Raw genomic sequence first — 16,192 nt, 5'->3', positions numbered from 1 at the left:
AGCAATCGACATAAGAACGTAATCCGTAATGTGAGCCTAAGCGGAACATATTAAGTACGTAAAAATCCATTAATAAAGTGCTTCGCGATCTACGGACATTGCCTTCGTATTACTATCAGAATGGTATTTTTTTCCGAGATTATTGATCATTGATGACTAGATTTGCTTGATATTTAAGACAAGCTTGAAATTTTACATTACAATATCTAATTTCGGTAGATTAGACATATAAAGGAAATAGAGAGACAAGAATTATTTTTCAGCTTTAATACCGAAATAAGGGCAGACAATCAACTCCAATTACACAAAGAATTTACATGTAAGTGACCTGGGGACAAACGCGTAATAAATCTAACGGTTACTGAGGCGACTTGGTAATGCTTTCCTAGCAGAATTGCTGTCAAGATAATGTTTGCTTATAAGATGCCTTCTCAAATTACTGCGGTCAGATGTCCTGTGTGAACACTTGGGGCAGCTGTAAGGTTTTTCGCCGGTGTGCTTACGCATATGAATTTTTAAGCAATTCCTTCTGTTGCTTTCATAATTACACTGAGTACAGCGATACACTGGGGCAGTCGGCGCTGCTTCAAATCCTATTCCAATTCCTTCATAAATTGTCTCGCCCACATCAATATCTCTATTGTAAGGATTATCATTCAATTCAGAGCGATGCTCGGCAAAAAGTGAGAGGTCGTCGACAAGCGGAGTAGACGTCGGACATTGCTCATTGAAAACATTTACAGCAACGTTGGCAGAACCTACGCAGCGGTAGCCACTTTCGTTCAGCCATCCTCCAGGGCTTCCTCCGGTCTGTGGGAAGAAAACCCTTTCACTGCATTTTCTTCTATAGACTCTTTCATAAACATTAAAATTTTTGAATAAAATGAAACTGTAGAGACATAAGAATAGCATAATAAAATAGTTTCAGGGTTGAAGATTGCGCCAAGTCTGACCTTTAATCGATACCAGAAGGCACAGAAATTTCACAGCAGCTAGCTGAGGCTCGAACTAGCAAATCACTGTTCCAAAACTGATGCCCCTAACTACTACATAAGACTTGAAAAAAATACAGTAAACGCACTGTACAGAGAATGAAAAACGCCAATCCTTTTACAGTATATTCTTTAATTAGACGAATTTCAAATTTATTTTTTTAGTTAGAACCGAGAACAAACGGTGAAGTTCAGACCCATGTCATGGGGAGTCAAACATATTTTTGGCATTTACTATCAACAACGGACGATTAGGCTATTTGATTGCAATTTTTGTAGAAACAAAGATAAATATTGACATAGAGTATTATTTATAGACCAAACTCTTGCACATCAAAAAAGCTATTATTTTTATTCTACATATACAGCATCAAGAAAAACTATCGACAGATTAGAAAATGAATAATTCCTATTTCAAAGAACAAGCATAATACTGACGATGTATAGACTGAGTGGTCATACGCATATGCACCTTATTAGCAACAAGTATGATAAATAAATAGCAGTTTAAACGTCTCCAGCACAACCTAGATGTCAAGGAAATGTAAAGCATTGAAAGAGTCCGGCTCGAAAACTGTGCTTCTCGAAATTAGAATGCGGTACTGACGCCGCGATGAGACAGCTAGGTATGTATTGCACGATACAATTCAAAATATTACTCGGCTTCTCGTCGTGCGATGACACACGATGCGTAATTGCACTAAAGCGGCACAGATTGCACTACAAAATGAATGTTTGAAATGCTCCTACAAATAATAATACAGCAGTATCATAAATATTCAACATTTTTGCGCAAAATAAGAGAAGACAGCGCTAGATAATTCAACAGAGCATGTAAACAGCAATAGAGAACTGTCTTTAATTCTTCAACTGCTCCTTAATATTTGTATACTATTCACTCACGGTGATACTTTTACTATACTATTTTTTTCACGGTGATCGACAAGAGAAGAGCAAGAATCCTGCCTACATTAGAACTGTAACCCAGAACTGAGACACACAGTGGGTTGTGTTTAACTAAGCCTCTGATGATTTTGCTGGCAATATAATTGAACTTAAACATTATTTTAACAAAAATAATCATTAGAGCATACGATGGACGTTTTTTTAATATCAACTTATAGTGAAACGTTAATAGCAGACAATGTGCAAGAAAACCCATTAACTTACAACACAAAACGCCGTCGGACGCAAGAAACAGATCTAATATTGGCATGGCAAGCTTGTTGCACATGATCATCTATCAACAAGCATACTGAGTATATCTTCCACCATCACGATTGAGTGGATCATTCATCAGACTCCCTAATTTTTTCACAGATGACAACGAGGTCCGTAGTGGAAAAAAACCATTAACACATTTAAAAACAAGACATAATAAGTACATTATGCTGCAAGAAGTTTACAGAACATTGCAGATCTCCCGATTGAAGACAATTAACAGGATCGGTTATTAGCTCCCTGAACTAAATACGAAGAATATCTTATGATATACTGGCAGGATTTAGAATACGAGCGGCCTCCATCGCCTTTGAGAGGTGACACTCCAAGCTCACCGTCGGAAGTAGAGCAGCTGCGACGACAACTGGAGACAATGGCAGAACACGATGAGCAGACTACGTCTTTGTGGTCATTATACAGCAGATGCTTGTTGCGAGCGATGATCTATTTATAACATTAGGTACACCGCATATTGTTGGAGTACTTAGGTGGAGTCTAACTAACACGCTATCATCTGTTCAAGTCTAACTTACTCGATACTATCTGGTGATGTTTAACTGACACGATACGAGTATTATCCGATGGTGCTTAACTGACACGAAGAATCGCAAAAATGTTGATGTTTGCGTGCCATGTGGGACTTGAGGTTGAACTTGAAGGTGGTCTCAAAAGGACAGAAATGACACTTACACTTCTCGCTGACATCGTGGATCTTCATGTGGCGCTTGAGGAGACATCGCTGGACGAAAGATTTACTGCATATCGTACAAACGTAAGATCCTACGTCGTACGAAACATCAAAATCTTCTAGACAGCCCTGCTGCGACGATGGAAGCTTCTCAAAAAACGACGTCGATGAAGTTGAAATACCGTCCGATAAATACGAGCAGCTTGAAGAGGCGGAATTCCTATTCCTGGAAGACGATGACGTGAGACGGTCATCGTGAGCACGGGCCTTAAAAGAGTTATTGTCATTGGGCCCATGATATTGAAGATTCGTAGAGCTGAGGAGCTGATTCAAACTCGCTACGTAGTTTGTTTCTTTACGGCAACTCACGCTTTGTTCGAGCCAAGACAACGAACCACTCGAACTTTCCGCAGGTACGGACGAGTCAATAACTTCTGGGAAATCATCGTTAGCGTTCATTGGCTGTTTGAATCCCTCGTCGTTTACAAAACCACGGGTTTTATCGCCCGAGTTCTTCTCTTTTTGCCAGTTGCAATGCCACGACGTCGCTGGAGAGCTAGGCTGTGTGCCGAGACACGGGGGAGGTCCAGGAGCGGTGGAGTCAGTTTCCGAGGGGAGCGTTTCCTGAGACAAACACACACCAACGTTACCAGCGACACCTACACAGCACTCAAATATTTATATCATCGGTGAACTCAGGACCAACATCTCTCGCTTATTGAGCATTGAATAGAAACTGCGCTAAAGAAAAGACTTATTGGTAAAGCAATAGAAGCATTAATATGCAGTCAGTTGGAATGTACTTGAAGCTAACACCGAAGTGACAGATAAGGTTTCAACCCTTCCTCTACAGTACGTCAGTGTATCCATGACCATTTGCTTTTATAACAATATCGAACAGAGTAGGCAACAGTGCTGGTTAATTTCCCCAGTCGCGAGTGATTGAAACTAGCAGAAGCTAGACGATGTTTGTAGTCGCCGTCACACAAAAATGGTTCAGATTGCAAGATCCAACTTGAACGCAATGCAATCTATAAGAATTGGGCGTCATGAAATCGAACTCGAGGGAAGCATCACAAAAACGCCACCGACTCTCCGCTATTCTAAGATAAAGATGAACCGTACACCACTCCAGGGTTTTAGGTCTAGTCACAAAAGCCAATGAGACTCAGAAATTTATTTGACCATCAATTAAGTTATCAAAATAAAAAACCGCACGATTCATTCACATACTGATATTCTTCAACAATTACAATTTACACTTAGTATTGCACCGATTCATCCTCTATGTTTGGCACGCTTCATACACCATGCACTGAAGAGATCAAAAACGAAAATAGATTCAAGTCATGCACAAAATTTGAACTCAGTTGTTGAAATGAAACAAATATGAATCAGCTCTTTCAATTAAACTTGGTAAGCAAGCTGAAAATGTTCAACGTAATCTTTGGCTAAAATGATATAGGAATCGAAGTTTCTCATGCCCTAAGGTTAGAAAAAAATGGGAGTTAAATATTTGGTAGATACGGATTACACAGCAGAAGGTGGGATAGATTGAATGAACAGAACAGAACAGAAATATATTATTTCTGTTCTGAAATATAATATTTCTGTTCAGTTCTAATGAACAGAAATATATTATTTCAGGGAGACAAAGTTCATAATAATTAAGGAACATTTACCACTCACAATCAATCCAAATGATGATGCGAATATGGTAGTATTGCCGAGGCATCTAATGCAGCCGTAAAGTGTGAACTAATAACGATTTATTGAGCTACGCATGACCTGCAAGTGATTTCAATATACGCCGCGCCAAGAGCTCCATATGCTCGACATGAGCTCCATATGCTCGACACGAGCTCCATATGCTCGACATGAGCTCCATATGCTCGACATGAGCTCCATATGCTCGACATGAGCGCCTCGCCATGAGCTCCATATGCTCGACATGAGCTCCATATGCTCGACATGAGCGCCTCGCCAAGAGCTCCATATGCTCGACATGAGCGCCTCGCCAAGAGCTCCATATGCTCGACACGAGCGCCGCGCCAAGAGCTCCATATGCTCGACATGAGCTCCATATGCTCGACACGAGCGCCGCGCACAGAGTTCACACAAACCGCTCACCCTATGGGCAGTGTATAGCGTATTTTAAAGCCTCCAATCAAATCTTCGATATGCATGATTTGCAGCCAATTATTTATCATAATAATTTTAATCTTTTATTCTCAACGGAGCGCTTATGGTATGCATACCACGGACAGCTCGTGATAACTTCATCAAAATATTGTTGCTATCGGATGTCTAGTGAATTATGGATGAGTAACTACAAAGTCTTACAAGATGCGACTACGAAGTTAAACACATGTAAAAAATATGTACTCTGTCTACCGACCGCAGATCTCAAGATCTTTATTCCAAAACTAGATCAAATTCTAATAACATATTGGAATTCTGGATGTGAAAACTAACCGAATCATCAACAACAACAAGATTCTCGCCCAGAGATCGGCAATACAGTTAAACGAGAGACAAAACTTAAAAGATGATTAATTTTTTACTATATGATACTTGTTTACGGCTCATTACCTTGATTCGTATATGATACATGAATGCACGAGTCTAATTATATACATGGTTTGATGTAGTTGATACATGAAAAATGAGCTATAATGTTTGGTAAGGGATTAGTTTCAGAACAAGCAAAACTCTTACCATTACCTTGCTTTTGAAAACTTATTTTTCAAATATAATGGTTTCCTCAAAAAGTGAAGCGATAATAAGTGTTTACTCCTCAAGCGGCTGCCAAAGAATAACTTTCGATTCTCTACTAAAATAATCATCTGCCTGATTGTAATTATAATAAAACACTCGATAAAGCAATACATTCACATCTTCGTATATAAACTCGGAGAAAGACAAGTAACCAATCCCAGCCGTGTGGAGAATCATTTGCGTCTGAGTGAGTAAAATTATGTAACGAAATATATGCTTTGCACGACCAAGTGTTTTTTCGTCTTATTTTTTCTATGAAGCCCTCATTTATAAAAATAACAACAATAATAAGAGAATAAGCACTACCATTGCTTCATACTATACAAAAAAACAAATACAAAACCAAACTCGCACAATAGTATAACGGTCATCCGTAAATAAAATCCACGACGCTGACTTTTCTCTGCGTTGGCAGTCGAGGGGTTCATGTAGACGCCTAAGTCACGAATGAGAACGATCAGATATTCATTTTCTTCGCTAACTGGAATGTTTCTGTACAAGAACGCGTCACTCCCTTGAATCAGGCGGCACGGACTACAATGTAATCTAAGAGTCTACATACACGTGATTATGTACATGGAGGATCTCAGGACCTGAGTTATAATAAAAAGGATTTACCCTCAAGTCGTTAAGAGAAAGTTTAGGTTTGCCGTCGCACGGCTATAAAGACTCGCGCCAGGAGTACCGTAAACTAAATATCTCTCAACAAGTTGAAATATTTCGATCATTACGATATTTTTCAACCAAAAATCATTCATTACCTACAAGGAAAGTAGATCTCAGATGACCAACTTGCATAAGCTAGCATCTCTTAAGAGACGAACAACGAAAAGGTGAACAGCTAGTCAACTACAGAAACGAAGACTTTCATACAAGAGACATCGGACGCCCGCGCGAGAGAGACAAGAGATGAGAAGTGTTAAGCAATCCTGCCTACATAACTACTTGATCCTACAACTCAGCCCAGCAGTCAGAGCCCCGCGCTCTGTGGTAAAGTGCACTGTATAACTGAACCCTGAGAACGCAAATTTTGTTTATAACTTTAATAAAGTATCATTACGAGCGATCTTCTAGCTGCCAAGTTTCACGAAACAAATCGTCAATTCATATCGAACCGTACCGTCTACGCAAGATAGCGGCATTGTACCATTGATTGTATCAATGAAGATTCATAAAAAATTGAGCTCTAATATCTGCAAGAATTCTTAGTTGTTATGCAACGATCAACCATCATACTATTTATGCGGGTGTTCTCAAATATTGATAAAACGAATTTGGCACAAGCAAATTACACCATCAATAATTAAAGCAAAACCGAACATGTATTACCGCACTTACAATTATAGCGCATACATCAACAGATTCAAATAATTCACGACTTGATTTTTTGAGCTTAAATACACTGTCACGGTGGTCTAATTTCATCAGCATTATCATCTATTGATTATAATGTTCGGCATTGAAAGTTAGTTTAGTTTAGTTTAGTGGCCCTATGATTACTAGCGCTTCAGCTGCTAAGCTATCTCGCGCCGAATGTCACGTTGGGCATTATGGGCTAAGAACATANGAAAGGTCTTTGCGTATCCGTAAGAGAGCCAGGTCGTTACCAGAAGGGCGTTTTGCCATCTCTGTTAGTCTGGACTCTCCACCCGAGCCACTCGGCCATGATTGCATCTGAGACCGCACAGCCTCGGGTCTCATCGAGACACGCAAGCCCCCCCCCCACGACAAGGGCGAGATGGCACGGGGGGGTCGGCATTGAAAGTTACAACGAGTTTGTATAACTACAAAGTCCGTAGCACGAAATAACTTCAACATAACCTGAAGAATATGCTAACAATTATGAGCTTATACATGCTCGAGACTGGCAGAGCCCACGTCCACACGCGCAAACACATCAAGAAAAATTATGCTATACATTAAATTTATCTCAATATCGATAGTAAAAATTAAATTTAGAAATCAATATACCATCATAAGCAACGAATATTCAAATGAGGAAGTGCTAGCACAAATTGATTTTCATACGTAAACATGGACGGAAATTGAACTTCTCAAAGACATTAAACAAAGATGACCGTTTCTCATTCGGAAGAGTTAAGCAGCAAACTCTTGGTAAAGCTCCACACACGACCATTCCCGTTCATCATGCTAAACATGATCATGGATCATACATAATAAGATACACTCTAGCGAAACTTAAGTGATCATGGAGATATGCCAGCAAGATTCTTCAATTAGCTTCATAATTTCACTTGAGCACAAGGGGTGAAAATATAGATGCGGCTGCGACTTTTTGAACAAATCGAGATCGAGACGGTGCGTGAGAAGACACTTCTAATGAAATGGAAGAAAATAACCTGTTTATGTTCTTCATCGAAGTAAATTGCGCTTATAACATACTTCATTAGGTGTTTAAATTACACCATTGATACCCGTAAATACTTCCCGACAGCAACTCATGCGTTTACAGTGCAAATCAAAGTAAAAATTGTAACATAAGGGCATTAAAAACTTAATTTGCACACTGATTTGCAAAAAAATAAGTCTGAGGCGAAATGAAGTAAAAGAATTATAAGTTTTCAAAGAATTTGTGATGCTTATACTTGCAGCCTCTCACGTCAGGACAAGTATATATTTCACTTGCAACGAAGCGAATGTAATATTAGTAAATAAAATTTGTGTTAAAGAAATGCAATACTTGAACTGTGAAGGCGTCAGATAATATGAAAACTGATAACTTGTCCTTTTAGATAACCTGCACTCGTTCAGAAGTGTTTAATCAAATCACATTCACAATTATTTCAGCATAGTCTGTATGTATGGATTCAAAATTCACTAAATAGATATCACTAGCAGATGTGGTGGATACGGAATAAGTGCGTCTACAGAAAAGGTGAATAGACGAGCATTTTTAGAATCAAGTAATAACAAAAAATTAGCTCAAAATCTCAGAATAGATCGATAACATTTCTAACAGAAGAGCAGCTAAAAATGGAAAATATATTACACATCACCTTCACTAAACTTGCACTTCAGGGTTGAAACCAACAGTGCAAGTCGATTTGAATTTGGGGGTGCAGAATAGGTATAGGTACTCCTAACTCGTATTAAAAAACCCAAGTTGTTTGGCGAATAACAAATGGTACAATATATTGAATGGTGCGCTAATAACTTTGAACCACCAATGTGTATACATATCAACAACTGGCCAGTATCGGTGTAAATAAACTGATGCCGAGGGCTGAGTAGCTGGTATCCTAGGTGACGTCATATCGAGGGGCGACCATCGATAGGCTCGTGAAGCCAACATCAGGGTGCATGGTCTTGATATGCTTGTTCCTGCTGCTGGTCTGCGTGAAGGTCTGCTCGCAGTGAGGACAGGCATACGGTCGCTCGCCCGTGTGCGTGTACGTGTGATGACGTAGGTGATGCTTCTGGTTAAAACGGCGTCCGCATGTCTGGCAGAGATACGACCTAGCAACATAAGACGATGATGATGAGGATCCTTGTAAACTTTGAAGGAATGATGATGGTGTTGAAGCACTACTGCATCCTCCGCTACTGTTGTTCCTGTTATTGCGAGAAGAGGGCGAAGAGACAGGCGGTAGTAAACAGGAGCCCGAAGTTCCGTTTCCAGTTAACTGGTAGTAACCGAGACTAAGTTGCTGCTGGTCTCTGAGGGAGTTCACTACCAGGTCAAGATCTCGCGACATTGAGGAAAAATCATCACTGGAGAACGCGCTTGCTCTCAGTGCTGCGTTGCTTGAGTCTTCGTCACGCAGCCGTGACGATGCACACGTAGCATCAGTCGCATCTTTGAGTGCCGAGTGCAACACGTCAGACGACGATGAGGTATCACCTACCCCACCGCCGAGACGTGACGCTTTACACCCATCGTCGGGAGTAGAGCAGCTGCGAGGACTCATGGACACTACAGCGGGGCTTGAGGTGCAGACAACGTCTTCGTGGTCGTTATCCTTGTCGTAGTATTCATTAGCATCAAGGATGTAGGAATGGACGTTGATCGCACCAGCACCACCACCAACATCCCCACCACCAAGTCTCGTCTGAAACATCAGGTCCAGTTTGGTTAACAAAGGCCGAGTTAACTTAAGCAACAGAGTGAGCAGCTAGCACTGTTTTGTGACTGCCTGATAAACACAAGCGTCTAGCAGCCTCAGTCAACAAAACTGGACCTGAGTTCACACCGTACTAAATTGTACGACCTTCCGACATCAAACAAAGTTGCAGACAAAATTTGAGACATGTCGCCAAGTTGCGGACATCAAATGACACGTGAGGCATCAGTGGAACGTTAAGGACGATATGAAAACATTTTTTTTGCACTCTTAAAAGTACAAACTTTCTAATATATAAAAATTCTTGTAACCGTTTCCTTCAGTGTTCCTCCAATTTAAAACTCCTTGTTAATCTTAAGGCTTATACCAGCAATGTCAAATTTTTACTCAGAAATTCACATTTACCAATAACTGGTTCCACAGTTCAAATAAAGTACAGTTGCTTCCTTTGAAAGCTATTTTTTGAATTGGTTCACGCTTAAAAGTATAAATTCAACTATGAACATATTCTCGTTCTGATAACATAAGCATCAAAATGAAAAGTACAAAAATATTATGCAAAACAAACACCGAGTTGATTTGTAAGTCATAAATAATACACATAGTAGGCATTATGGAGAGCAATTCATCATAGAGCAATTTCGTCATTCACCAATTCATCATCAATTTCATCACAATTCAATTCATCATAGAGCAATTCAACAGAATAAAATTAGCTAAATGAATATAACTATTAGCAAATTTTTCAACAATAATAAATTTACAAGAATTGGGCAAGAGCTAGAAAACTGGAAGAAAATTCAGCAAACTGATAAGCTCATTTGCATTGTTAGCTCACATTTACTTGCATTAGACCAGATCATCAATAGAAAAAATATAAACATTCTGAAAGAGAAATCTTTAACCTAAACAAATAAACAGGTATTTTTAGATACTAAAACGCCCAGGGTTGCTACAGCTAAGACGAAATACAAAACATAGTTAAAAACCCAGAGTTGATACAGCCAAGAGGAAATTCATAACATAGTTGCCATCATGAAAATCTAGCAAACAGTTCTTATTTAGAAAGAAAACCCCCAGGAAGACAAAAGAATATATTCATGCAACTCTACTTTACCCATTAAACTCGGCAAATAAAATAGTAAAAATACTGAACTCTTATGTAATTTAGTTACTTGAATATTGTGCACATATCCAATACTAGTGTAAAGAAGATTAATAAACAATTATATAAACAGTTTTAATATTTGAATCAACTTTCTTTTTCCAAATGACCAATCGCTGCTTTGGGTTTTGTTGAATAGGAAAAAAAGTTTTAAACTATTCATATATTGCCTAGAATACACATGAAACACAACAAAAGATTATGGAATGCCAAGAAAATTTTTTTTTCTAGCATCTTTGTTGGATGATATCAATAGCTTTGTTTCTTTTTCCAAGAAACTATCAAGAAGTTTCTTGAACACTAAAATGTTGCAATGATTAAATAAAATATTTAATAATAGGATCTCCAAGTCCAGTAAAATTATAAACTGGAGGAGTGATATTTCATAATGCTAATAGTTACCAGTATCTATTAAAGTGAATATAATTATAGCAACATTGATGGAAACTCACCAGAATATCGTCACTCGAGAAGTCTTGCTGGATGGAATTGCTGTTTTTTGGCTCAGAATTGGCAGTGCCCTCATCTTCCTGCACAAAAACAAATGTTATCAGATAAACTATGATATAATATAACCCAATAAACATATTCAGAAGAAACAATGTCATGAAAACTCATGAAAACTCAACAGTTCATTCAGTCAAGAGAATAAAACTTGCAAGTACGAGAACTTTTCTGATCATACATTCAAGGAAAGTGAATGGCACTAAACACTTTCCATTTAAGCAATAAAAATTCAGGAGTTACTGGCCTGTGAGTGACTCACATGTGCTACACTATCTGCTGAAGGCCTGTGATGCTGCATGGAACTCTGAATGCTTGATGCAGCAGATGACACTTGAGCAGCCTCATCAAATGATGGATTAGCTTCATAATCATCAACATCTTCCAGTTTTGGAGAGAATGCTTCACTCTTGATCTCTTCATCTAATATTATCTGGAGAAAAACACAATTAAAAAATTAGTTTACCTAACTCATTTCTCTATGACAAAAATTGTTTAATCCCAAATTTCTAGTAGGTAGGTGGGATAATTTATTATCAACACAAATGATATTGAATGAAGACATTAGATAGATTAGTGCAGCAACAAGATACACTGTAACATGTTGGTACACATGCAGTCATTACAAAAATTGAATCTATCTCTTATGACTCTGGTAATGTCTGTGAGCAGTGATACCCATTGGTGCATTTGAAATCAACAACTTCACTTAAATTAATTTTCATTCCAGAAAAATTAAAATGAACAGTCAAGGCCACCAACTTCAGACAATAACATTTATAACATATCAATAAGAACATTTAACTCAGAAAAGAAACTTGCATACCATAAAATCGGGTGATTAGACCATTGTAGGGGTTATTTGGACCATTTATAGTGCTTATCTTTTTGTGATAAAAATAGTCACATAATGAATATATAAATATTTCTCTTTATTGCATATGTAGGTTATTTCATGGTACTTCACGAGCCTTCAACACAATTTTTGTAAGGCAAGAACTTCTTGAGTAGTATAGGATTTTCTTTTCTTAAATGTCAAAACTGATCAAGTCACCCTCTAATTCTATGGTCCTGTTTTATGGCAATTAAACTAGACAGAAAAATTAGCAAATTAGGTATTCAGAAATGATTGCAAATAAGAATAAGAAGAATAAGAATAAGAACTCAATTCATCTCTCCTAAATATAGGTATTCATAAGTGTCAAAGAGATAAAAGCACCATACTCAATGATGAAGTTTTGAATTGCCAGATAAAAATATATATATATATAAACCTCACCTCTTGACTAGTTCCCTTCAAAGCTCTTTGATCATCAGAAGGTTTTGAGTTTGCCTTGCACAATTGACGAGATTCCCTGTGAAGTTCATTTGCTGCATTGAACTTCCCTCTACTTGTTGAACTTTGAGTGTGCTCATTTTCATCTGATATTTGTTCAGGTTCTCTTCGTGATCTCTTAGACTTTTCTTGATCAGAACTGGTTGATGTTAGCCTCTTTGTTGATTTTTTGAAATGTGTTGAATTGTTAGTTCTGTGTGGCGGTGAAGGGACATCATCTGCAACTGCAAGACCTTTAACTTGCAGACACTCAGCGGCTTTTATCAACCCTGAAAGATCTTTTTGAAGAACATTTACTTCACCTAAGTACATATAGTTAAGAAGAGCATCCAATTCTGTGTGCTTGATGTCTTTTAGAACAATAACAGGTCTCCGACAGTCAGTCTCCTCAAATATCTTCTGGAAATATTCACTGCAGGTTGACAGGACCAGCTTGTGAACTGAGAAGACTTTCCCTTCACATGCCAGAGTTGCGTCAGTGTACAGATTCTGTGCAAAATGAAAAAAAATGAACTACATTATTCTTTAAATATCATACAAATTTAGCTTTAAATATTACACCATGTTAAAGTTAAATTTGCCAATGCAATTTCTTATTAATATAATCCTTTATTCACATCAAAAATACTTTACTTTGGCTAGTGGGTTTTGCATTCTATCTCAAAATTAAACACATATTTTACATAAATCTTACCTGTGCTGCTTATTGAAATGACACATGAATAAATAAGGCAAAAGTTAATGAATAAATAAGCCACTTACATTAATCCTAAGATGAGACAGCACACCAGTAAAGGTGCTCGAGTGATTATTCCACTTCAATGAGAGTAAACCACTGGAGTCCATACTAGCTGTTGTATTACCTAAATCAACTTGACATTTACAAATAAAATGAATTATGTTTCACAGCATTCATGTTGATTTTAGCAATCAGTAAATCAACATAGATGGGCCTGTAACATTCAGATATATTCATAAGCTAGTCACAGAAGAAAAAATTGTATTCTTGTCAGGTGTGGCCACATGGGTCACAAATTAAGGGCATGGTAAATTATTACCCAATTTAAAATTGGTTTGGCAATAAACCTACTGTAAGAAAAGGCAATAGTGTAACCAGTTTTGAACATGATCAATAGCAACTAAAAAAATATAATAAAAAACTTTTAAAAACCATGTTTTCTTAACGGATAAAAAAGAATCTCACAAGACCTTTACATAACCTTACATAACATTCTACATAACTTTAATGTTATGTAAGAGTTAATGTTTTTCTTTTTTGTCCATTAAGAAAACATGGTTTTTAAAAGTTTTTTCATTATATTTGATTTCATTGTTTTTAGTTTTGTAACCACCAGAAAAACGTGGTTATTAAAAATGTTATTTATATTTATTTATTTTCTACTTTTTAGTTTAGCAATTTTAGCAATTCAAATCCTTTTGCAGGGTTGGCAAGTCTAAATGTTCAAAAAAAAACTTGATTACAAAATGTGAATTTTTAGGTTTTTTAAATTTTTTTTAATGTAAAAAATAATTTTTAAACTTATTACTTCCAACAATCAAATCTTGAATTGTTAGGCAGCATAAGCATGCATGCCAAATTTCAAGTTTTTAGGATATTTTGAAGTGCTTTATATTAAGGTTTGAATTTTTGATGACAGACAGACAGCGATGAGATAAAGCAAAACTAAGAAAAACGTGATATACAATTTTTTTTAAATTATTACCTACTTCTGATGATCAAATCTTGAATTGCTGGGCAGCATAAGCATGCATGCCAAATTTTAAGTTTCTAGGATCTTCAGAAGAGCTCTAAATTAAGGTTTGAATTTTTGATGACCAACAGAGACAAAGCAAAACTAAGAAAAACGTGGTAATATTGGGTTGTGGAATACATGGGAGAAAAATTTAGCCAACTTTTACTTGAATTTATTGTGATATATATATATATATAGATCATAAATTGTAATTAGCAATAAAGTGTAATGGCCACCATCATCAGTCAAGATCAAAAGTTGGCATTTTCGGGACCCAAAATTTTTATTGTTTCAAACCAGGTTCAAACCTGGTTTGACACAATTAACTTGTCATACATACTCGATTTTTAATGTGTAACACATGTAAAACATACCAATAAAAATGTCTTGAGCATGGGAATTTGGGCTGGAATTTGTAGTAATGTGCTATAAAATTAGCAATATTTATGAGTAGTAATATTCCCTAATCAAACCATGATAGATAAATCATGAAAGGTAATTTTATGGATAAGGAGAGGGATTATTATTTTCTTTAAGATAGCAAAATTTATCAAATCAAAGCTCAAAAATAGTACCGTAAAATGGGGTAACTTAGACCACTTTTTTTATTATAAATGATGCCATTTTTTTACTAGCTAAATTAAACTTGAATTGAAACATGCAAAATACAGGTCTATACTCTAGCTTCACTCACCATAAATTGCTGGCTCCTGCCTCTCATAGTCTTTCAAAAAAAGTGATGGTCTTTGTTACCCCAGCTCTTGGGGTAACTTAGACCGGGTGATAAAATCAATCTTATTTTTTGGTAAAATAACTTCAAATAACTCCGGGTTTTGGTGCATTGTAGTAGAACTCTTCTAGTTACATATGCAAATGACAAACTTGAGGAAAGTGTCATAGTTTGCAAATGGGGGGCACCGCCCCATAATGAAGGAAATGTGACTACCTAATGGCAGCCCTGATGGGGTAATATTAACTGGCTTGGAAATTAAGTTAAAATTACCATATATAAGACTCTGTAGAGTCTGAAACATAAAGAAAAAACATAAATAGGCTGTCAAACATAAAATATGTTACATATGGTAATTTTATATAAACTTCCAAGCCGGTCTATGTTACCCCGTCAGGGCTGACATTAGGTGGTCTAAGTTACCCCATTTGGGGGCAGCGCCCCCCATTTGCAAACTATGACACTTTCCTAAAATTTGTCATTTGCATATGTAACTAGAAGAGTTCTACTACAATGCATCAAAACCTGGAGTTATTTAACCAAAAAATAAAAAATTGGAGGGGGTACTCTGACAGGCTTTGAATAATAGCTTTTTTTCATGGGTCACATTTTTAATTTTTTAACCTATTAGATATGCAAACTTTTCAAATCTTTATATTGTGTTATGTAGCCTCAGTATTAGGCCTTTAATGCCCATTGACAAAATTTTTCTATGTCAAATAGTTTTTGAGTAGTGGGGGTTTTTGTTAAAAAAAACAAAAAGTGGTCTAAGTTACCCCACCGGTCTAAGTTACCCCATTTTACGGTAATTCATTTAGGAAAATTAGGTAAATTCCATGTGTGGATACAAGTTAAGTATCATGGATATCAGCATTAGAAAAAAATAATTAGTAACATCTTTAATGCAGATAACATGGTCATGCCACTTAAATAGTCAATTTA

At 37.0% G+C, this 16,192-nt stretch overlaps 1 protein-coding gene across 2 annotated transcripts; it reads right to left on the bottom strand.

Moving 5' to 3' along the window:
* Positions 1-819: 819 nt before the first annotated feature.
* Positions 820-13,726, bottom strand: LOC108681115 (longitudinals lacking protein, isoforms H/M/V). Of its 2 annotated transcripts, none has more exons than XM_018170107.2 (5): positions 13,529-13,726; positions 12,710-13,255; positions 11,693-11,863; positions 11,379-11,456; positions 820-3,525 (listed from the first exon to the last, which is right to left on the bottom strand). In XM_018170107.2, exons 1-5 carry the CDS (start codon positions 13,610-13,612, stop codon positions 2,788-2,790), a joined length of 1,617 nt encoding a protein of 538 aa, XP_018025596.1. In that variant the 5' UTR covers positions 13,613-13,726; the 3' UTR covers positions 820-2,787. The 2 variants fall into 2 exon arrangements, with proteins under 2 accessions (XP_018025596.1, XP_018025595.1); XM_018170106.2 differs by lacking the exon at positions 820-3,525 and adding an exon at positions 8,454-9,749.
* Between the last annotated feature and the right edge of the window lie 2,466 nt (positions 13,727-16,192).

This window comes from Hyalella azteca, unplaced genomic scaffold, assembly GCF_000764305.2.
Source record: "Hyalella azteca isolate HAZT.00-mixed unplaced genomic scaffold, Hazt_2.0.2 contig2800, whole genome shotgun sequence".
NCBI classification, from domain to species: Eukaryota; Metazoa; Arthropoda; class Malacostraca; order Amphipoda; family Hyalellidae; genus Hyalella; species Hyalella azteca.
The sequence above is the reverse complement of the archived record's forward strand: the minus strand, read 5'-3'. Positions and strand labels throughout refer to the sequence as shown.

Coding starts and splice junctions, on each gene's coding strand:
- LOC108681115 (XM_018170106.2), bottom strand. CDS start 13,612: ATGGACTCCAGTGGTTTACTCTCATTGAAGTGGAATAATCACTCGAGC. Junction 11,864..12,709: donor TGAAGGGAACTAGTCAAGAG/GTGAGGTTTATA, acceptor GTTTTTCTCCAG/ATAATATTAGATGAAGAGAT. Junction 11,457..11,692: donor CAGCAGATAGTGTAGCACAT/GTGAGTCACTCA, acceptor GTTTTTGTGCAG/GAAGATGAGGGCACTGCCAA.